Source organism: Urocampus carinirostris, chromosome 12, assembly GCF_059441175.1.
Source record: "Urocampus carinirostris isolate Australia breed hairy pipefish chromosome 12, RoL_Ucar_1.0, whole genome shotgun sequence".
NCBI classification, from domain to species: domain Eukaryota; kingdom Metazoa; phylum Chordata; class Actinopteri; order Syngnathiformes; family Syngnathidae; genus Urocampus; species Urocampus carinirostris.
The window spans coordinates 527,433-549,979 of record NC_142360.1 but is presented as its reverse complement, the minus strand read 5'-3'; the positions used below and the strand labels follow the sequence as shown (position 1 = coordinate 549,979).

General features: G+C 44.0%; 2 protein-coding genes across 2 annotated transcripts in view; both read left to right on the top strand.

Annotated features, from left to right (window-relative positions):
• LOC148354599 (ceramide synthase 4-like) overlaps positions 1-7,755 on the top strand; it is a 38,148-nt gene extending 30,393 nt beyond the window's left edge. The window contains exon 11 of the mRNA XM_088349113.1: positions 6,607-7,755. Coding sequence (XP_088205239.1) covers positions 6,607-6,801 — 195 coding nt within the window. The 3' untranslated portion in view covers positions 6,802-7,755. The remainder of the gene's footprint in view (positions 1-6,606) is intronic.
• Positions 7,756-8,261: 506 nt separating this feature from the next.
• On the top strand, positions 8,262-10,566 carry lsm7 (LSM7 homolog, U6 small nuclear RNA and mRNA degradation associated). Its single transcript, XM_088349117.1, has 4 exons — positions 8,262-8,319; positions 8,552-8,642; positions 8,708-8,779; positions 10,158-10,566. Exons 1-4 carry the CDS (start codon positions 8,314-8,316, stop codon positions 10,298-10,300), a joined length of 312 nt encoding a protein of 103 aa, XP_088205243.1. The 5' UTR covers positions 8,262-8,313; the 3' UTR covers positions 10,301-10,566.
• The last annotated feature ends 11,981 nt before the right edge of the window (positions 10,567-22,547 follow it).

The window sequence follows — 22,547 nt, the reverse complement described above, 5'->3', positions numbered from 1 at the left end:
GTTGTCTCCAGTGGCACATACAGTTGAGTGTCATCTGCATAGCAATGGAAACTAATATTATACTTGCGGATAATGTCACCAAGCGAAAGCATATAAATACTAAAAAGAAGGGGGCCAAGTACAGAGCCCTGTGGAACACCACAGGGGACATTAGAGTGTTTAGAGGTCAGATTGCCACAGTTAACACATTGCATCCTCTCCGACAGGTAGGACCTAAACCACGAGAGTACTGTTCCTGAGATACCAATGCATTCCAGACGAACGAGTAATATGTTGTGGTCGACAGTATCAAAAGCAGCGCTGAGATCCAGAAGCAGTAACATTGATGAGGCACCGGAATCTATTGCTAAAAGGAGATCATTGGTTACTTTAGACAGGGCTGTCTCAGTAGAGTGATTTGCCCTAAATGCTGACTGGACAGTTTCAAAGAGGTTATTTTCCGACATGAAGTCATTTAGCTGGTGTGCAACGACCTTTTCAAGTAATTTTGCAAAAAATGGCAGATTTAACACTGGCCTTTAATTACCTAGGCTTTCTGGGTCACGGTTAGGTTTAATGATGACAGACTTGAAGGCTACAGGAACAATACCCCCGGTACTGGCAAGTACAGTGCATCGGTAAAGTATTCACAGCGCTTCACTTTTTCCACATTTTATTATGTTACAGCCTCATTCCAAATTGTATTAATTTAATCTCTTATCTCAAAATTCTACACAAAATACTCCATTATGACAATGTGAAAAAGTTTTTTTTTTACTTTTTTTGAATTTATTAAAAATAGAAAACTAAGAAATCACTTTTACATAAGTATTCACAGCCTTTGCCATGAAGCTCAAAATTGAGCTCAGGTGCATCTTTTTTCCACTGATCATCCTTGAGATCTTTCTACAGCTTAATTGGAGTCCGCCTGCAGTAAATTCAGTTGATTGGACATGATTTGGAAAGGCACACACCTGTCTATATAAGGTCCCACAGTTGAGTGTGCATGTCAGAGCACAAACACCAAGCATGAAATCAAAAGAACTGTCTGTAGACCTGCGAGACAGGATTGTCTTAAGGCACAAATCTGGGAAGGATACATAAAAATTTCTGCTGCTTTGAAGGTCCCAATTAGCACAGTTGCCTCCATTATTCGTAAATGGAAGACATTTGGAACCACCAGGACTCTTCCTAGAGCTGGCCGGCCTTCTAAACTGAGCGATCGGGGAAGAAGGGCCTTAGTCAGGGAGGTGACCAAGAACCCGATGGTCACTTTGTCAGAGCTCCAGCGTTCCTCTGTGGAGAGAGGAGAGCCTTCCAGAAGGACAACCATCTCTGCATCAATCCACCAATCAGGCCTGTATGGTAGAGTGGCCAGACGAAAGCCACTCCTTAGTAAAAGGAACATGAAAGCCCGTCTGGAATTTGCCAAAAAGCACCTGAATGACTCTCAGACCATGAGAAACAAAATTCTCTGGTCTGATGAGACAAAGATTGAACTCTTTGGTGTGAATGCCAGGCGCCATGTTTGGAGGAAACCAGGCACCGCTTATTATCGCCAGGCCAATACCATCCCTTCAGTGAAGCATGGTGGTGGCAGCATCATGCTGTGGGGATGTTTTTCAGCAGCAGGAACTGGCAGACTAGTTAGCATAAAAGGAAAAATGAATGCAGCAATATATAGAGATATCCTGGATGAAAACCTGCTCCAGAGCGCTCTTGACCTCAGGCTGGGGCGAAGGTTAATTTTTCAGCAGGACAACGGCCCAAAGCACACAGCCAAGATCTCAAAAGATTGGCTTCAGAACCACTCCGTGAATGTCCTGGAGCGGCCCAGCCAGAGTCCAGACTTGAATCCGATGGAACATCTCTGGAGAGATCTGAAAATGGCTGTGGACAAACGTCTCCCATCCAACCTGATTGAGCTTGAGACTTATTGCAAAGAAGAATGGGCAAAACTGCCTAAAGATAGGTGTGCTAAACTTGTGGGATCATATTCAAAAAGACTTGAGGCTGCATTTGCTGCCGAAGGTGGATCAACAAAGTTTTAAGCAAAGGCTGTGAATACTTATGTAAATGTGATTTCTTAGTTTTCTATTTTTAATAAATTCAAAAAAAGTAAAAAAAAACGTTTTCACATTGTCATAATTGAGTATTTTGTGTAGAATTTTGAGATAAGAGATTAAATTAATACAATTTGGAATGAGGTTGTAACATAACAAAATGTGGAAAAAGTGAAGCGCAGTGAATACTTTCCGGATGCACTGTACTTTGTTTGGTCCTACTGACCATCGGTGTAAGACTATCAAGGGACAAATCATTGAAACTGGAGAATGTTTCTGAATAACCGCCTACACGGTCCTGACGTAAAACCTCCACATCTTTGAGGTAGGACGGGGTTACAGAGCGTTCATTTAAGATTTCATTCCAGATGAGTGGAATCTTTTTATCAAAAAATTCCATGAAGTCATTAGCAGAATAAGTAAAACTATTTGGGTTAAGTTGTTGTCTGGTAAGTTTCGCCATCCTCCACCAGTGAAGTTGGAAACGGATCAAGTAGTTTGTTTGGTCCTACTGACCATCGGTGTAAGACTATCAAGGGACAAATCATTGAAACTGGAGAATGTTTCTGAACAACCGCCGACACGGTCCTTACCTAACACCTCCACATCTTTGAGGTAGGACGAGGTTGCAGAGCGTTCATTTAAGATTTAATTCCTGATGAGTTGAATCTTTTTATCAAAAATTCCATGAAGTCATTAGCAGAATAAGTAGAATATTTGGGTTAAGTTGTTGTCTGGTAAGTTTCGCCATTGTCCATCCATCCATCCATTCATTGTCTTCCGCTTATCCAAGGTCGGGTCGTGGGGGCAGCAGCGTTAAAAGGGAAGCCCAGATGTCCCTATCCCCAGCCACCTCCTCCAACTCATCCGACGGGACCCCGAGGCGTTCCCAAGCCAGCCGAGAGACATAGTCCCTCCAACGTGTCCTGGGTCGCCCCCGGGGCCTCCTGCCGGTGGGACATGCCCGGAAAACCTCCGGAGGGAGGCGTCCAGGAGGCATCCTTATTAGATGCCCGAGCCACCTCAACTGGCTCCTCTCAACGCGGAGGAGCAGTGGCTCTACACCGAGTCCCTCCCGGATGACTGAGCTTCTCACCTTATCTCTAAGGGACGACCCAGCCATCCTGCGGAGGAAACTCATTTCGGCCACTTGTATCCGGGATCGTGTTCTTTCGGTCATGACCCAAAGTTTATGACCATAGGTGAGGGTAGGAACGTAGATCGACCGGTAGATCGAGAGCTTTGCCTTTCGGCTCGGCTCCCTCTTCACCACGATGGACCGGTACAGGGTCCGAATGACGGCAGACGCTGCACCGACCCGTCTGTCGATCTCCCGTTCCATCCTACCCTCACTCCTGAACAAGACCCCAAGATACTTGAACTCCTCCACTTGGGGCAAGACCTCCTCCCGACCCGGAGGGAGCATACCACCCTTTTCCGACTGAGAACCATGGCCTCGGACTTGGAGGTGCTGATCCTCATCCCGGCCGCTTCACACTCTGCTGCGAATCGCTCCAGCGAGAGCTGAAGCGCACGGCCTGAGGAAGCCAACAGCACCACGTCATCTGCAAAAAGCAGTGACGCAATGCTGAGGCCCCCAAACCGGACTCCATCCCCGCCAAGGCTGCGCCTAGAATATCTATCCATGAAAATTATGAACAGAATCTGTGACAAAGGGCAGCCCTGGCGAAGCCCAACCCTCACCAGGAACGAATCCGACTTACTGCCGGCAATGCGGACCAGACTCTGGCACCGGGCATACAGGGACCGCACAGTTCGGATAAGACTGTGCGGTACCCCATACTCCCGAAGCACCCCCCACAGGGCCTCCCGAGGTCGAATGCCTTCTCCAAGTCCACAAAACACATGTAGACCGGACAGGCAAACTCCCATGCACCCCCCTCAAAGACCCTGCAGAGTGTGTAGAGCTGGTCCAGTGTTCCACGGCCAGGACAAAAACCACACTGTTCCTCTTGAATCCGAGATTCGACTTCGTGGCGGACCCTCCTCTCCAGTACCCCTGAATAGACCTTTCCAGGGGGGCTGAGAAGTGTGATTCCCCTGTAGTTGGAACACACTCTCCGGTCCCCCTTCTTAAAGACGGGAACCACCACCCCAGTCTGCCAGTCCAGAGGCACTGTCCCCGATTTCCACGCGATGTTGCAGAGGCGTGTCAACCATGACACGCCCACAACATCCAGAGCCTTAATGAAATCAGGGCGGATCTCATCGACCCACGGGGCCTTGCCACCGAGGAGTTTTTTGACCACCTCGGTGACTTCAACCCCAGTGATACGAGAGCCCAACCCAGAGTCCTCAGGCTCTGCTTCCTTAGAGGAAGATGAGTCGGTGGGATTGAGGAGGTCTTCGAAGTACTCCGCCCACCGATTCACAACGTCCCAGGTCGAGGTCAGCAGCGCCCCATCGGCACTATACACAGTGTCGATGGCACACCGCTTCCCCCCCTAAGACGCCGGATGGTGGACCAGAATTTCCTCGAAGCCGTTCGGAAGGCGGCTTCCATGGCCTCGCCAAACTCCTCCCATGCCCGAGTTTTTGCCTCGGCAACTGCAGAAGCCGCATTTCGCTTGGCCAGCCGATACCTGCCAGCTGCTTCCAGAGTCCCACAGGCCAGGAAGGCACGATAAGACTCCTTCTTCAGCTTGACGGTATCCCTCACCGCCGGTGACCACCAACGGGTCTGAGGGTTGCCGCCGCGGCAGGCACGGACAACCTTACGGCCACAGCTCCGATCAGCCGCTTCGACAATGGAGGCGCGGAACATGGTCCACTCGTACTCAATGTCCCCCGCCTCCCTCGGGACATGGGCAAAGTGTGAATTGAAACTTCTTCTAACAGGAGATTCTGCCAGCCGTTCCCAACAGACCCTCACAACACGCTTGGGTCTGCCGGGTCAGGCCGGCATCTTCCCCCACCATCGAAGCCAACTCACCACCAGGTGGTGATCAGTTGACAGCTCCGCCCCTCTCTTGACCCGAGTGTCCAGAACATGCGGCCGCAGGTCCGACGAAACGACGACAAAGTCGATCATCGACCTACGGCCTAGGGTGTCCTGGTGCCAAGTGCACATATGGACACCCTTATGTCTGAACATGGTGTTCATTATGGACAAACCATGACGGGCACAGAAGTCCAATAACGACCACCACTCGGGTTCAGGTCAGGGGGGCCGTTCTTCCCAATCACGCCCCTCCAGGTCTCACTGTCATTGCCCACGTGAGCGTTGAAGTCTCCCAGCAGTACGAGGGAGCCCCCAGGGGGCGCACTCTCAAGCACACCCTCTAAGGACTCCAAGAAGGGTGGGTACTCCGAACTGCTTTTTGGTGCATAAGCACAAACAACAGTCAGGACCCGTCCCCCCACCCGAAGGCGGAGGGAGGCTACCCTCTCATCTGAACCCCAACGTACAGGCGTCGTGAACCCCAACGTACAAGCGCCGAGCCGTGGAGCAATTAATATGCCCACACCGGCTCTGCGCCTCTCACCACGGGCAACTCCAGAGTGGAAGAGAGTCCAACCCCTCTCGAGAGGACTGGTACCAGAGCCCAAGCCGTGCGTAGAGGTGAGTCCGACTATATATAGTCGGAATTTCTCAACCTCACGCACCAACTCGGGCTCTTTCCCTGCCAGAGAGGTAACGTTCCATGTCCCAAAAGCCAGTTTCTGTAGCCGGGGATCGTCGCGCCAAGGACCCCTACCCAGCTCTCTGCCCACCCGACCCCTTTGGCCCCTCCTACAAGTGGTGAGCCCATGGGAAGAGGCTCCTTTAAGTGAGTCAACAGACCCTGTCTACGAAGGGAAGGCTGCAGTTACCGTAGGTAATAGTTCTTTTAAAGCTAACGCCGTTGTAGGGCGGATATTGCATTGCGACTGCTAAAGCCTACATTTTCCTTATCACAGTAAACATTAAACAGCACCTCACACTTAACAAGATCGTGATCAGAGATGGCATTAGGATACGGTAACACTGTAACATTCGAGGCTACTACGCCCAGGGTCAGAACAAGATTTAGAGTGTTCCCATCTTTATGAGTGGGCACATCAACTATTTGATTAAAACCAAATGTATCAATCAGTGACTTAAAAGCAATTGCAAGCGAATTTGATGGGGAGTTTATGTGACCATTAAAACATACTAATCCTTACTTTTTTGTCAATAATTACCATAAAATGTGAGCTCTATGTTGCCTCCCCCACATAATGAAGAGCACAGGAGACATGACATGCTTCTACTTAAAATCAGGAATATTTGCTCAAAACTTACTTTGTTTGCCAATAATAACTATAATGGGTGAGGTCACCAGTGCCTCACACACGTTAAAGAAAGTTAGAGAGGAGTAACGACTTTGTGCTACTTTTATAGAAAAATCAAAATATATTCTTATGAGGAACAACTAGCCAATACTTAGTTTGTGAATAATAACTATCAGGTGCCTTATGTACATTATTACGAGGTAAAGAGGAGACACAACCAAGTCTTGCTCTTGCTTTATTTGCTTTTTTTTAAAGTACCTGATTCTAATAACTCCTATATTCTTACCAGGTGGAACGTGACGAGCGCAGCGACGAGGAGAGCGAGGCAGACGAGAACGAACAACCTAAAGAGGAAGAAGAGAGAACTTGGGAGCAAAGGGAGGGAGCCATCAACTCCAAGCTAACGTCGCTAGCTAACAACTGTGTACTCATCAACTTGACCAATCAGAGGAATCTCAAAAGCAGACATCATAAAACCAGATAGAACCGGTTCTGGACTACTTATAAACAGTCCATTGTGATTTCACAACTTGTGTTTGACAAAAGAAACAGAGAAAGCCAGCAAAAGAAGCACAAATGTTTGTAAATCAGACATTAGAAAGACTTTTATTGTAATAATGACGTTTTTTGACTGTGTTTTATCCTTTAAATCAGGGATAACAAACTTAATTTACTGAGTTAGGGTCCGGATAATGTTTCATGTTTTATCATTATTATTTTGTAGACCCGCGAAGCTCTGAACCCGCGAAGGTGGAATCGCGAAGTAGCGAGGTCCCACATACATACACATATATATATATATATTATACATATACAGTAAGACCTCGGTTATCGCGGTTAATGGGGACCAAAATGACCCGCGATAAGTGAAAATCCGCGAAGTAGCGGTGCACCTTCAAAAAAAAAAAAAATAAATGTTTTTATTTTTTATTACGCTATAAGGAGGATGATAATGGATTGGACCTTGAGAAGGCATTACAACTGTGGCAGGACAGCAAACCACGAAGAATATATAAACTGAAAAATCTGAAGTGATAACTGCTTTGTATTACCAATTAACTGTGATGATTAAAACTGCATGAATACATAGACTAATATTTCAGCAAAATCGTTTTGTATAATGTAAAATATTTTTGTGAACTGAAAAATCTGAAGTGATAACTGCTTTGTATTACCAATTAAGTGTGATGATTAAAACTGAATGAAAATATAGATTCATATTTCAGCAATATTATTTTGTATAATGTACAATATTGTGAACTGAAAAATCTGAAGTGATAACTGCTTTGTATTACCAATTAACTGTGATGAATAAAACTGAATGAATATATAGATTTATATTATATTTTTGTCGCCGATTTACAATTTCAACCTCAATAACACAAAATTTGGGGGACCCATAGATCTCTGTTGGGACCCATTGATTTTTGAGCATGCGAGTCCCTGGGACCCATCACTTTTCAGAGGTAAAATGAACACTGAGATATATATATATATATATATATATATATATATATATATATATATATATATATATATATATATATATATATATATATACATATAGTGGAACCAGCAAATACAATTTGTAACAATGGAATACAAATAACATAACAAACAAATCAAATAATCCCACCTGTGAACATTTGTGTTTTATTTTTACTAATAAGAACTCACTTAGTGACTATTCAGCCGATCAGAATGCAGAAAACAATGCATGATACAAATCTGCGAAGCAGACAGACCGTAAAAGGTGAACCGCGTTATGGCGAGGAATTACTGTACATTGCGTTTGAGATGGTGTCCTAAAAGAAGAAAATGCATATTGGTGTTTTTCTTTTTTTTAAATGAATGGTTTTCGTTTTTTTTATTTTGACCGAAAATAAAATAGTTTTAAAAATGCAAACTATGACGCCACGCCCCCATTTTATTACTAAAAGTTTTGATTGGTAGAGCTGAGGGGGTCAATGCTCAACTTCCGGTTTACGAAGCTAACATGGGGGTAAGTTTGCGGCATCTGCGTTTTCATTCAAATGCGATTCACTTATTTCATCGAGTAAATTATTATTTTTGAAATATGGGCTTATTGGTCAGCGTTCAACAAGCTCACTGCGTGCTTATTTGGATTGTTATGTTTAAACTTGCATGTTGACTACAGGTAGCACGATGCTAAGCTAGCAATAAGTTACATGCGTTTGCACCCTGCAAAATATCATTTCTTTTTGTATTGTTAGGATAAAGAAAAGAAAAAGAAGGAGAGTATTTTTGATTTGTCGAAATACATCGACAAGCCGATTCGGGTAAAGTTTCAAGGAGGACGAGAAGGTATGTGCCCTTACGATTTATCGTTAATGTTGCCTTTCTATCGATTCACTCTAAATTGTATTCAGCAAGCGGTGTTCTTAAAGGGTTCGACCCCCTCCTGAACCTTGTACTGGACGGTACCATCGAATATATGCGTGGTGAGTGCGGTTCCTATTCTATTCCAAATGAGCTACCGTAGACCAGGGGCGATATTAGGTTCAGAATATTAAGGGTGCTAAGCACCCATAATGTATGCCAGGTAAATTTTTATTTTAAATGTGGTTATTCTCTTTTTTATTTTTTCCCATTTCACTTAAATGCACATTTATAATATTTAGTCACTCTAGTGTTACAACAAAACGTTAATTTAGTTAGTCGATTTGAATGCTAGGAAAATCCCTGAACTGTCGTACCAATGTTTTTTATAAGAATCAAGGGTGGAGAAATGTGTATTAATTTAACTTAGTAGAATCTCTACCTAGAGGTTGCCGCCATCAGGCAACTTGCTGCTACGCTGTGCCCTGGAACAGGTTTTAGTTCTCACTAGACAATGCAGTGCCATCTTAAGCTCAAATATTACACACTAGGTCTTTAAAGTGATTTAGAATAATTCAACATTGTTTAGGAGTATCATTTCCCATCTGTGGATATCACATTACACTTTGTGGTTAGCAGAAACACTATTACTAATATTCAATGCAGCTAAAATGAGTGCTATCTGTTGAAAACAGAGTTATGGTATTGGATGGTAAAATCGTTGTCCAACATATTCACTGAATAACATACGCTCACTGTCATACTCCGAAGCCTCCACACAAGCCAAACCAAAGAATAAAGGTACATAAAACTTTAAAAGCCCCCTTAACTTTTTACAGTAAACAAATTACAATTTCAACACCATTAACATGATTCATTTTTCACTTGAATAAAAAGTAAAAAGGTACATAAAAACTTAAATAGCGCTATCTTTTTTTTTTAAGAGGGTTTGTAGGAACAAGAGTGCGAATCTAAAGTGGTTGCATCTGTGACTTGATAATAGGCCAAATATGCTGATACCAATATCTGTGCCAATAATCGGTCGACATCTAATAGAAACCTTTAGTAATTGGCAATCGCATACTTAGCCATTATAATCACTAAATAGTAGGGTTAGTACTGCATATGTGTAATACGTCAATTAACATCTAACAGTAAATAAAATGTATCTTTGGTCTGACATGCCCCGAGTTGGTCCAACAGTGTAGTGGGTGGATGCCCAGAGGGGAAGAGACACCGGATCAAAATTGTCAGATTTCAAAACTTCCACTATTTAGGATTGTCATGCCCTTAAATTTCCTTAAAGAAAACTTAATGGATTATCTAGACAAAGTTTGAATTTGATTAATATTTGGTCACTTAAAATGTGTTGACGTTGTATGGTGGGGAAAATGCTGTAAAGAGGTGCTGAAAAATCTCACTATAGTGTCAATCCCCTATCCTGTAGGTTGACTGTAGTTTTTTTAAAATGTCCTGTTCTTTTATTTTTTTCTGCATTAGATCCAGACGATCAGATGAAACTGACAGAAGAAACGCGGCAACTCGGTTTAGTGGTCTGCAGGGGAACGTCTGTGGTCTTGATTTGCCCGCAGGACGGAATGGAGGCCATTCCCAATCCTTTTGTACAACAGCAGGACGGCTAACCTGGCTTAACATGTACATGACTATTGCTTATTTTGGAAGTATTTGTTTTTTTTTCCCATGTTATTCAGTCAGCGAAAGCAAATGCAAGCACGAATGAGCAAGCATGAATTTCAGTTGAATTTAGGAAGGTGTTTTTTTTTTGTCAAGAGTTCTCACCCTTTGTGTTTCTTTAAATGAAAAAAAACCTTTTTTTTTCCAGTTTTCTTCATTTATCTGTGTGTTTACACTGGCACTTACGAATTCATCAGTAAAAATAACAAATATTTGCTGCCTTTCATTTCTTGACTGAATTCCACATTTCACTCTCAGATTCCTTAACCGCCAGGGTGGTTAAAGCACCACTCTCTGGTGGTGCCTATCCTTTTCCAGGTCATACTTTTGGCTAGGGGTTTGCTCCCCACCATGAGACAGGTAGTACTAGTTGTCCATGGTTACCAGTAGCAGGAGCAGCCTCCTTACCTGACTCGGATACAGCATAGTCATTTGTCAGAGTTGTTTTCCATTGTAAAGTGTCACCCCTGGTTTCAAGAGACTATTTAGCTTCTAGTGGTAAAAAACAATCTATATAATCAGCAAAAATACATGATCATATATATAATTACTGGTAGGTCGAGAAATGTACATATTTTCCATAACGTGAAGCTCACATATTTGTCAGTCATCTTGATACTATAGTTACCCAAAAACCTCAAGAGGGCTGGATAAAGAAAATGAGATGTAAAATGATGCATTTTGGACATATTTTTCCTGGTTTGCGATTTTCAGCACTCGTTTTTGGTTCCACTACACTGTAGAGCAGGGGTTGGCAACCTATGACACGCGTCCCAGCAGTGGCACGCGAGGGGTTAACCAGTGGCATGCGAGCGCACTGCAAAATAATAAAGATTATACTCTAAAAATGCACATGTTTACCTGAAATTAAGACATTTTCAGTTGCACGCAGTGTTTACGAGAGCGCCCATCTTTTTCTGTTTCGTGCGTGTCTGCAACTCGCAAAGGAGTGCTCAATTCTGTATTTATTGGCACACTCGTAAATGTTATAACCGTGTATGCATTTCCTGCATCATATTCCTTTCCTGTTTTGTTCAGTTTGAGCCAGGTAGTGCTCGAACATTTTGTTGGTCTCTTCTTGATGGGATTCTGGTTTGATCCACTTGCGGAAACGTATCTTATGTCTCTTTTCAAGTTTTGTTCAGTTAAAGCTAGTCATTGTTCCAACCTTATATTTCATGGTGCTCCTATTCTGACCAGGTGTGGGAATGTTACTTGTGTCTTCCATGTTTTGTTCAGTCAAAGCCAGTTAGTGTTCCTTCATGTTTTTTTGTTTGTCTTATTGTCCCATCCACACTGGAGTACATATCGTGTGTCCTCTCTCTTTTGGGGTCTGTTCATTTAGTTGGTGTTCCAACATATATTGCGTTGTTTTCTTTCATGTTAGAGTGCCTGCATTACATTTCATTGTCTCATTTTAGGGCAGCACGGCGGCGCAGTGGTTAGCGCGTGTACGGCACAGTTCTGAGGTCATGAGATCGAACCCTCTGTGTGGAATTTGCATGTTCTCCCCGTGCTTGCGTGGGTTTCCTCCGGGCACTCCAGTTTCCTCCCACATTCCAAAAATATGCATGTCAGGTTAATTGGCCGGTCCGAATTGTCTGTCCCTGTCTGCCCTGCGTCTGGCTGGCAACCAGTTTAGGGTGTCACCTGCCCGAAGATAGCGGGAATGGGCTCAAGCACCCCCGGGACCCTACTGGGGATAGGCGGTGCAGATAATGAATGAATGTCTCATTTTGTCCAAGTGTGGGAGTGTTTCTTGTGATGTCCTCTTTTCATGTTTTCTTCTGTTAAAGTTAGAACATTGTGTAATTGTTCTGTCCATGTATGTGTATGTTCCCCACATTCTCTTTGACGTTCTGTTTAATCAGAATCAGTCGGTATTCCAACATATCCCATGTCTTCTTTCTTTTATGGTTTGTTTGGTTACAGTTAGTGTTCCAACATATCCCCCATATCCTCTGTTCAGTTGTGTTCATTTACATGTAGTGTTTAGACATTTTGTTGCAGTGATTTTTAGTCAAGCCTGTGCTAAAGTATCTTTGATGCCTGAAGATCCTAGTAAACTTTGCTCCTTTTTGTACACCAGTGGCCTCAAACTAGCAGCCAGCGGGCCGTTTGCGGCCCAAGATGATAGTTTGGGGCCCCCCGCTATTGTATAATTGCTGAATGTTACTGCAACTCACATGAGGTTAATGACTAATCATTATTTTTGGCTCAAAATTCCCACGCTGATGTTTTAGATCGATGTACATCTGCCCTGCGATACGATTGGCTCGTTACTTTCTGGTTTGACCCATGGCAGCGCGTGCTCATCACAGAATACATGTTTTAACAAACTAGCCGTTTTTTTATACATTTTTTGTAAACTCTTAGCGAAAAGTTTTATTTAAATTGAAATGTGCAACAACGGGAGACTAGCTTGGTTTAAGGAGAGTCACTGCTGTTGAACTGAAGCTTAAAGGATATTGGATGCATCTTACATATATCCTTTGTGAGTGTCTGCTTTTGAAAAGATGATGCGGCCCGACCTCACTCAGACCCTAGTTCTGCTGGCCTCCAACTAAGTTTTGTTTGAGACTGCTGTACACTATCCGATTCCTTTACTATTGATACATCTTTTTTTCAGAACTTTTATTTTGTGTCTTAATTCATAGGATATTGCACCTTAGAAGATCTACTGCAATCTGTGTAGCTGCACCTGTTAGCTCAAGAAAATCCTCAGGTGTGATCACCTTGTTTAGGACTACCTCCCTTTTCAAACAATTCTCAAAATATATCTTATTTGCCAAGCAAGGATGATTTGGGATGAAGAGCTTTAGGCGTGAACAGAAACCATTTCTGCACAGTGAACTTTTCTAGGTGATGTGATCCAACACAGGAAGGAAAAATCCAGGCTTTAAGCTCCTTCTCTTTGTCCTATCGGGCACATAGAACAAGGGGGCTCTTCAGACCAACTAGAAGAACTATTTTTTTTTTTTTTTTGGGTAGGTGTGACTCATTTAAGTCCAGCGGGAGGAGGTCTTAAAGGGGATTTGGGATGAAGTACGGCTTTTCTAAAGTCAATGGAGATAAAAAGTCTGCTTACCTGCAGGACACACCCCCCACCTGAGTTCAGATGAGACGGATGAATAAAAAGAGCTTTCCCCATTCGCTCACATCTAGCTCGGAAATGGCAGCTGGCTGTGGACAGATTGAGTGAAAGGGTAAGTGATTATTTGGGGTTTTTAATGTGCAAACTGGAAATTTTGTTTATATATTGAAAAAAAAAAAAAAAAAAAAAAATATATATATATATATATATATATATATATATAAAATGATTGACCTTATACTAGTCCTGCAACAACGAATCGACAAAATCAATTAAAATCTGTGATTTAATACGTTGGCAACTAATTAGCTAATCGATTCGTTGAATCGCGTGATTTATGAGCCTCAACGAACGTTAAATTTTATTTGGTATTGGGGCGGCAAGCTCAGGAGGTAAAGCGTTGTCTTGGGATCAAGAGGTCGCAGGTCCGATTCACGGCTCCTCCGTGTTATATGTTGAAGTGTGCTTGGGCAAGACACTGAACCCCTAACGCCCCCGATGAGCAAGTACAGTATTTTCCGCACTATAATGCGCACTGTGTTATAAGGCACACCTTCAATGAATGATATATTTTTAAACTTTTTCCATACATAAGGCACACCCCATTATAAGGCGCTATAAGTGCATGCTGGTTTAAGATCAGGTAATTGTGCAATTTTGTAATTGTAATCCTGTGCAGTCCTTCGAGACATTTTTGTAATTATGGGCGTCATAAATAAATATGACTTGACTTGGCTACAGTAAAGGATGTAGTTACGTTATGCAACCGTTAGATGGTGCCGCGCTAAAGGGAATGTCAACAAAACAGTCAGATAGGTCAGTCGAACTTTATTAATAGATAACAAACAAGCTTTCCACAACTCCATTCACTCCCAAAATGAATAAACAGCCGTTTTATTATTTTCTCTGAGGTAAAGCATTTTCATGACACATCTTTAACATCTTTGAACAACAGCAAGGCATAACATTTTACTTTTTCTCCATTTAGTCAACACGCAAAAAAACTTCTGATACTGTTATGGTAAATTAAACGTTAGTGCAATCGCAATATAGTGACACTCGTAATGTGCAAAACAATAACAATAAAGCAATAACTGTAAAATGTTAAACGTAAACACACACCAAGTAGGACCACCTCTGAATTATTTAATGTTAAGTTCCCGTGCCAGCGCTGTTGCCTTCATTCGAATAGTTAATGTACTGACACTTTTACTTGCTGCTCTTAGTTCAACAACCCACTGTTGAAGTGTGTCCTCTAACTGTGGACATCTCGCTTTATTGCCACGGAAACTTTGTTTAGTCTTCCTTACTTTGCCATCGATTCATTAATGTTGAACTCTCTCGCTGCTGCTCTATTCCCATTTTTACTGCGTGACCGATCGCCTCGAGTTTAAACTGTGCGTTGTAAGCATGTCTCTTAATAGGAGCCATTTCAGGGTCCTTATACAAACGCACAAATAAAAGAGAATCGTTGTTTAATATTTCCCAGTATGCACAGCACACTTCTTCTATGCGGAAATTGGAGTCGGTGGCTGCTTACCGTAAGTTGCAAGACCTTGTAATTCAATATTGATCCATATATAAGGCGCACCGGATTATAAGGCGCGTAGTCAGCTTTTAAAAAAAAATAAATCTGATTTTATGTGCGCCTTATAGTGCGGAAAATACGATAGTTGCCTTGCATGGCTGATGCTGCCTTTGGTTAGTGAGTGTATGTAAAAGGGAAAGTGTGAAACACCTTGTAAAGTGCTTTGGGAGATCTTCATTGACTTGAAAGCGTTTACATTTAAATCAATGCAAATTAGAGTGCACACCATTTCGTTGTGACGCTAGGAATTCTAGTACCACTCTAGCCCGGCAGAGAGCGCCAAGACAGTTTTTATTAAAAAAAAACTTAACTTTTGTACATACAGTACTACATTTTGAACATAATTTACAAACAAAATTGAAATGAAAGTTTCAACTTTGTAGTGTTTGACTGTTTCATCATTAAACATAGTTCACAATTTTGAAGAGAACAGACAGCAATACAGAGAAAAACAATCAGGAAATACAAATAAAATAAATCAAAAAGAAAAATAACAATGCTGTAATGAGATGTTTAACTCTACCCAAGAGGCAAATTCTTGAGCCTATGTCATTTTAATATTGTCAATGTTTATCATATTCCAAAATTTAAACCCTAAAAAACAATTTTGTTGACATTTTGAAAAGTGGGTTTACATTTTTGAGTGTTTTTGTGGATAAAAAATCCACACAAATTTAAATGTATTGATTGTTCTTTTTTGTTTTGTATGATAAGTCCAAATTCAATAAGATCTGTGGATTAGGTGGTAGGAAAAGAGTATTTTACATATTTGTAGGGGTATAGAATTCATTTCTATGCATTTTTTTTATTATAGAGATAATTGACAAACACAATTTTTTTATTGTTTTATATCATAGAAAATTTTGTTTTGTGCACTATGGTCCGTCTGTGCAAAACTTCAATATTTTAATAAATAGGAGGGAAATTTAAAATTAATCGAAATATGAAATTAATCGACGACAAGTCGGGTAAACAAAGAAACACATTATTCTAACTTCTACTTGGTGAGCTCATTCTTTTTTGGGGGGGACCGTATGTACCTGTATTATTCTGAACTTTATGTGGCCCGCAAGACAATGCTGAGAGAAGCACAAGAGAAAAATGAGCACATCACGTCAAATGATGACTTGCAGGTTAATTATGTCCACTGGATGTCACCAAAGACAGGTACCACTCACAATTAACCCTCTGTAGATGTATTTTCTGACCATTGATCAGCCACAGAATATTAAGAAAACTCATCCCGATGTTATTTTACTTAAAAGTCACACACGCGCTGTTTAAGGCAATATGAAAGACAAACAACGTTAAAAGAAATAGCACCTGGTTTTCTCTGCAGAGGCTTTAGCTCCTTACTATTATATATATGAAATCTAACAGCAAAGTTCCCATATTAAGATAAACATTTTCATTTAAAAAAATAAAAGGCAGAAAGACTTTAATTGTGAGTGTTAAGAGTGTTTGTCCCTGTGGTGAAGGGGGCCTCTCCTTGTGAGAGGTAAGAGAATTCTCCCACCATGGTCCGCTGTGTGTTGTAAGAGGCGACTAAAGTGGAGGGAGCGAGGGGAATGGGGATCCTCTCCTCTCTATCTCTACTCCCTAAGAGACAGCAAGGCAAAGAAAGGGGGCGGGAGACCGAAAGGTCTCGCAAACCCTAGTTATAGGGTCACTAAATGTGAGAGGATGTGGAAGTAAAGCGACTGAGTGGAAGAAAGAGGAGATCGGAAGGATGATGACTAAAAAGAAGGTTGATGTCTTAGCCTTGAGTGAAACAAAGATGAAAGGAAAGGGTGAATTACAGCTTGGAGGTATTTATGGTAGAAGGTCTAGAGCTACGGGTGGACATGGTAGAGAAGGAGTGGCTGTGCTTGTGAGTGGGAAAGCAAAGGAAAAACTGGTGGAGTGGAAAGAGTTATCTTCCAGATTGATGTGGGTGAGGTTGAAGTGGGTTGTAGAAGTATGGATGTTTATAAGTGCATATGGACCTGGTTCAGAAAGAAGCACTGAGGAGAGAGAGGAGTTCTGGAAAGACTTGTCCGTTGTGTGGCAAGTGCGAAAGAAGGGTGAAAAGTGGTAATACTAGGTGACCTGAATGTTAGAGTGGGTGATGAAACGGTTGAAAATGTGATTGGTAGATATGGAGTACCAGGAAGAAATGTGAGTGGAAAGAAATTGATTGAGTTATGTGTGGAAAATGAGTTGCTGATTGGAAATACATTGTTTAAAAAGAGGGACGTGAATAAGTATACCTTTGTCAGAGTGGATAGTGGCAAGATGGTGGACAGAGCACTGATGGATTATGTAGTGGTTAAAAAAGGGATGTTAAGTAAATTGTTGGATTACAGAGGTGAAATGAGTGGTATGTCTGATCATTTTTATGTGGAAGGAAAACTGAGAATAGATGGATCGTAGAGGGCTAGTTATAGGAAAGAGTGTGAGGGAAGAGGTGAAAATGTCAGAGTTGAATAAGGCAGAAAAGGAAAGAGTTTAAAGAGGGGATAAGGGAAGAGTATGAACGGATTAGTAGAAGAGAAATGGAGAGTGTGGAAATTGAATGGAAGTGGTTTAAAGAGGCAGTGTTGAGCAGTGCAAAAGTGTGTGGAATGAGAAAAGTTGGTCGAGGTATTAGGAAAGGAAGTGAATGGTGGAATGATGAGGTATCAGAGGCTGTGACAGAAAAGAGACGTGCCTTTGAGGAGTGGCTGCAAGATAAGAGTGGCGATGCGTGTAAAAGATATAAAGTGAAGAAAAGGTTGGTAAAAGCGGCAGTGGAAGCAGCAAAAAAGAAAGCAAATGATGAATGCTGTCGAAAGATAGGAGTGAACTTTGAGGAAAGGAGAAAATTGTTCTGGAAATAAGTGAAAAGAGTAAGAAACAGTGAGTCTGGAAAGGAAGAGAAAGTGAAAGATAAGGATGGTAGATTGCTGGTTAGCGGTAGTGCAGTCAGGACGAGATGGGATGAGTATTTTGAGAAGTTGCTAAATGTGGAGGATGGGAGAGAAGTGAGAGTCGAGGCGATCGATGGTATGGAGAGAATGCCTGTGTTGGGTGATTTAAATGTGAAGCTTGTGGAAACATAGGAGGTGCAAGAGGCAGTGCAAGAAATGAAAGGGGGGAAGGCACCTGGGTTGGATGGTTGTACTGCTGAATGCCTGAAAAAAGGTGGCAAAGCTATGATTGACTGGTTAATACGCTTGTTGAATGTATACTTTTTAAGTGGTGTGGTTGCTGTTGATTGGTGTAGTGCATGTGTGGTGCCATTGTATAAGGGTAAAGGTGATAAGTATGAATGTAGCAATTCGAGAGGTATCAGTTGTCTGTGCCGGGTAAGCTGTATGGAAGAGTCTTGATTAAGAGAGTGAGAGAAAGAACAAATGAGGTGGTGATGGAGGAGCAGAGTGGTTTCAGGAAAGGAAAAGGATGTGTGGATCCGGTGTTTGCAGTACGACAGGTGTGTGAGAATTATTTTGCAAAAGGTGATTGATTGATTGATTATTGCTCCAGCGAAGGTCGGGGGGTCCTGTCCCTGTGCGTTGAGCCGACCAGATGAACCAGGTTTTTCCAATGCTGGCGGTTTTGTGCCGGCTGTTCTGCATCCTCTACAGCAACTCCGTGTTGTTGGAGGTCGCCCGCAACGATATAGAGCCATCGAGTGCGGGGTTTCCCTCCTGGTCATCTCCAGCCTGCGGCCTTTGGGTCAAACTGGAGAATGGCTTGTGTCGGATGGTCTGGTGGTAGACGAAGGACATGGTCAAACCAGCGGGTGCGGCGTTGTGCGACCAAGGAAGATGCTCGGGGCTGGCACGTGCGGGCTCTGAGCTCTTTATTGGAGACTCGCTGGGGCCACCTGATGTTTTCGTTGGTTCTGAGAGCCCTGCTATCAAAACCGTCAATTTTTGTGGCCAGGGTGTCGTTCAGGGGCCATGTTTCTGAGCCATAAAGCAGGATAGAGAGTACGGCGAGGTTGTAAATGCGGAGCTTCGTCTTGCATGCGATGGTCTGGTGCTGCCCGAGTGGTTTCCAGAGAGACTGCAGACCAGATGCTGCCAGGGCTCTTCTGCGGAGAATCTCTGGTTTTAGGTCCCCATTGTCTGTCACCATGGACCCCAGATACACAAAGCTCTTGACAGGCTCTACAATGTCGCTACCAATTTGGATGGGAGGTGGATCTGGTCCATCACCGACATACATGAATTTGGTTTTCGTCCAACTCACTTGGAGGCAAAGCCGCGCTGCCTCTTCCCTGTAAATGCTCAGAGCGTCTCTCAGCTGGCTGTAGGAAGTGCTGAGCATGATGGTGTCGTCAGCATACTCCAGGTCAGTCAGGTGGTAGTTGCCGAAAGACACTACGGGGATGCGCTCACTAACCCTGAACATCAGATGGTCGATGATGCAATTAAAAAGGTCGGGAGCAGCCACGCAGCCTTGACGAACGCCGCTGGAGATAGTAAACCAGTCGGAATCAATGCCGTTGATACGGACACAGCTCTCTGCGTTGCTGTAGAGCAGCTTGAACAGGGCTATGATCTTGGGTGGTGCTCCGAGAGCTTGGAGGATGTTCCACAGTGAAGGGTGGCAGACGGTGTCAAAGGCGGCCTTCAGATCAATGAATCCGATATACAGATGGCGATCTTTACGGAATTCACGGGTCTTCTCTATCAGCAAACGGACGGCAGAGATGTGGTCCGTTGTGGAGCGGTTGGGCATAAAGCCGGCCTGCTGGGGAGGTCGGCAGCTTCTGATTGCTGGAAGGGCACGGCTGAGCAAGATCCTGGTAAAGACCTTGCCCGGGATGGAGAGTAAGGTTATACCTCTGTGGTTTCCACAGACAAGCCTGTCACCCTTGCATTTCCAGAAGGGCATGATGACTTCTGGTCCAGTCGTTGGGCAGCTGCTCCGATTCCCACACCTGGTTGAATAGGCAGGTTAGCCACTCCACCATGCCATCACCGCCGGCCTTGAGCATCTCACCGGTAATGGCACAGATGCCAGGGGCTTTCTTGGTGTTCAGCTTCTTTAGAGCAGCTCTCACTTCCTCGGGTGTTACAGGGTCTGTGCAGCAGGCGTCGCTAGGAGCTGCCGTGTTTTCAGCCACTAGGAGGGTGGGATCAGCCGGGATGGTGCTGTGCTGCAGAGGAGGCTAAAGTGCTTCTTCCAGCGCGCGAGGCAGTTCGCTTCTGTCATGATGAAGTTGCCATCTGAGTCTTTTACCAGGGCTGTCTTCATGTGTGGGCTGCTACGGGCTTGGCGTAGTAGACTGAATACGCGGCTCATGTTGTTGTTGTTGTTGGCCGCGGACTCAAGCTGTTGGGCTTCTGCCTGCCAAAATCTCTCCCTATCTTCAGCGATGGCCACGTTGCGCAGGCGGTTCAGTCTCCGATACTCCGTGAGGTCGCCTCGGAGCCAGGCCTCACGCCGCTGGTCTATGATGTTGAGTGTCCTCTCTGATATCCAGGGCTTTCTCGGGGAGGATCGCGGGCGTCCGAGGACATTGTGAGCAACTGAAGTCTCTGGCGATGTTGGGGTCGCTGAGTCGGGAGGAGTCGGGGCGAGGCAGAGTCTTGTGCTGGTTGGCTCGGAGCTTTAGCTTGAGCTGGGCCACCAGCAGATGATGGTCTGTGTTGCCAAGCTGTGCTCCTCTGAACACCCGGCAGTTGGTTACAAACGACTTCCAGCGTTGTGATATCAGGATGTGGTCCAATGCCTTCCTGGTTCTGCCATCTGGGCTGTACCACGTCCAGTGATGGATGCGTTTCCGGGGAAACCAGGTGTCAGCAACACAGAGGTTGTTTTGGTGGCAGAGGAGGAGGAGGCGGTTGCCATTGTCGTTTGTTGTGATGTCAACGAAGGTGGTGCCGACAGGTGAGCCGGGGGACCGATCATTGCTCAATAGAGTGGCGTTGGCATCAGTGAGGATGATGGTGACGTCGTATGGTGGGGCTTGGTCGACAGCCTGGTGGAGTTGGTCAAAGAACGCGTCCTTCGCATCCTCATCAGCGACATCGGTGGGGCGTAGGCGACGATCATTGTCATCTTGCCGTGATGGTGGGTGTCCAGCTGATGAGGGACCTCCGGAGGGCTTTTGGAATGGCAAGAGCCACACCGTAAAGGCCGGTCCGACTCTCTGGGCCACTCCAGATGTAGCAATGGTTGCCAGCTGTTGTTTCACCATTGCCTTGCCATCGTACTTTACAGAGCCCTGCCAGGGTGATGTTATAGCGACAGAGCTCTTGGGACAGCAGGGTGGCAGCTCCGGGGCGAAGGAGTGTCTGGAATTGCAATTGGCACCGCACCGCGACTGAAGCTAGCGTAGCCGTTAATGTGCAATGGCCACTTGAATGCCACGATTTTGGCGTCTGTGGGTTTCGAAAAGAAAATAAAGCACGGAGTCGACGTTGCCGTTGACTCGGCGGATTTCTTCCGGAAACCAGTGCAGGAAGGAGGCAGATTTGTCCTGCTTTCCGAGATCGGCCATTGTTGACGTTGGCAAACATGGCGGCACTGCTTTGTAAAGCGACCAAAGGCCGGGGAAACTAAGTCCGGCGAAATATCAACCTGAGAGTCAGAGGGCGATCGGGTGAGGCGATCAGCGGATGGTGCCGTAAAGAGAAGCGTGGAATTTAAGATGCCTAGCAGGGATAAAGAACTCGAGGAAATTAAAAAGTCACTGGGCTTTTTAATGGACAAAATTGATAGTCACTAAACAACAAGCCACAATCATGAGTTTAATGGCTGAAATCAAAGACCTAAAAAACGAAAACATGGAGAAAGACAAGAGGATTATTGCGCTAGAGGGACGCGTAGCAGATCTGGAACAGTACACCAAGAGCAATGACATTATAATCACTGGTCTGGACATTAAACCTCGGACCTATGCCAAGGCTGTGGCAAATAAAAATATTGCAACGGATGCTGATGAAGATTCTGCTGAGCAACAGGTCATTGCTTTTGTGAGCAAAAAAGGGATATCCATCAATGCTGAGGACATAGAAGCATGCCATCAATTATCAAGAGGTGAGAACCGACCCAAGGCAACCATCGTGAGATTTCTAAACAGGAAACGAAAACATGAAATCCTTAAGCAAGGAAAAAAACTAAAAGGGACAAATTTTTATTTAAATGAACACCTGAGCAAAAAAACTCTGACATTGCAAGACAGGCTGGATTTTTAAGTAAAACTAACAAAATACAAGGAACTTGGACTTCAAACTGTCGAGTATACATAAAGTTAAACGGCACTGGGGCGGCAGTAGCTCAGGAGGTAGAGCGATCGTTTTAGGATTAAGGGATCCTAGTTCGAATCCCGGCTTGTCCGTGTTACATGCCGAAGTGTCCTTAGGTAAGACACTGAACCCCCAATACCCCCAATAAGCAGGTTAGTGCCTTACATGGCTGCACAGATCACAGCCGCTATTGGGAAATGTGAAGCACAATGTAAAGCGCTTTGGGAAGTCATTGACTTGAAAAGCGCTATATAAATGCAGATCATTTCATTTCACTCCAGAAGAAGCAA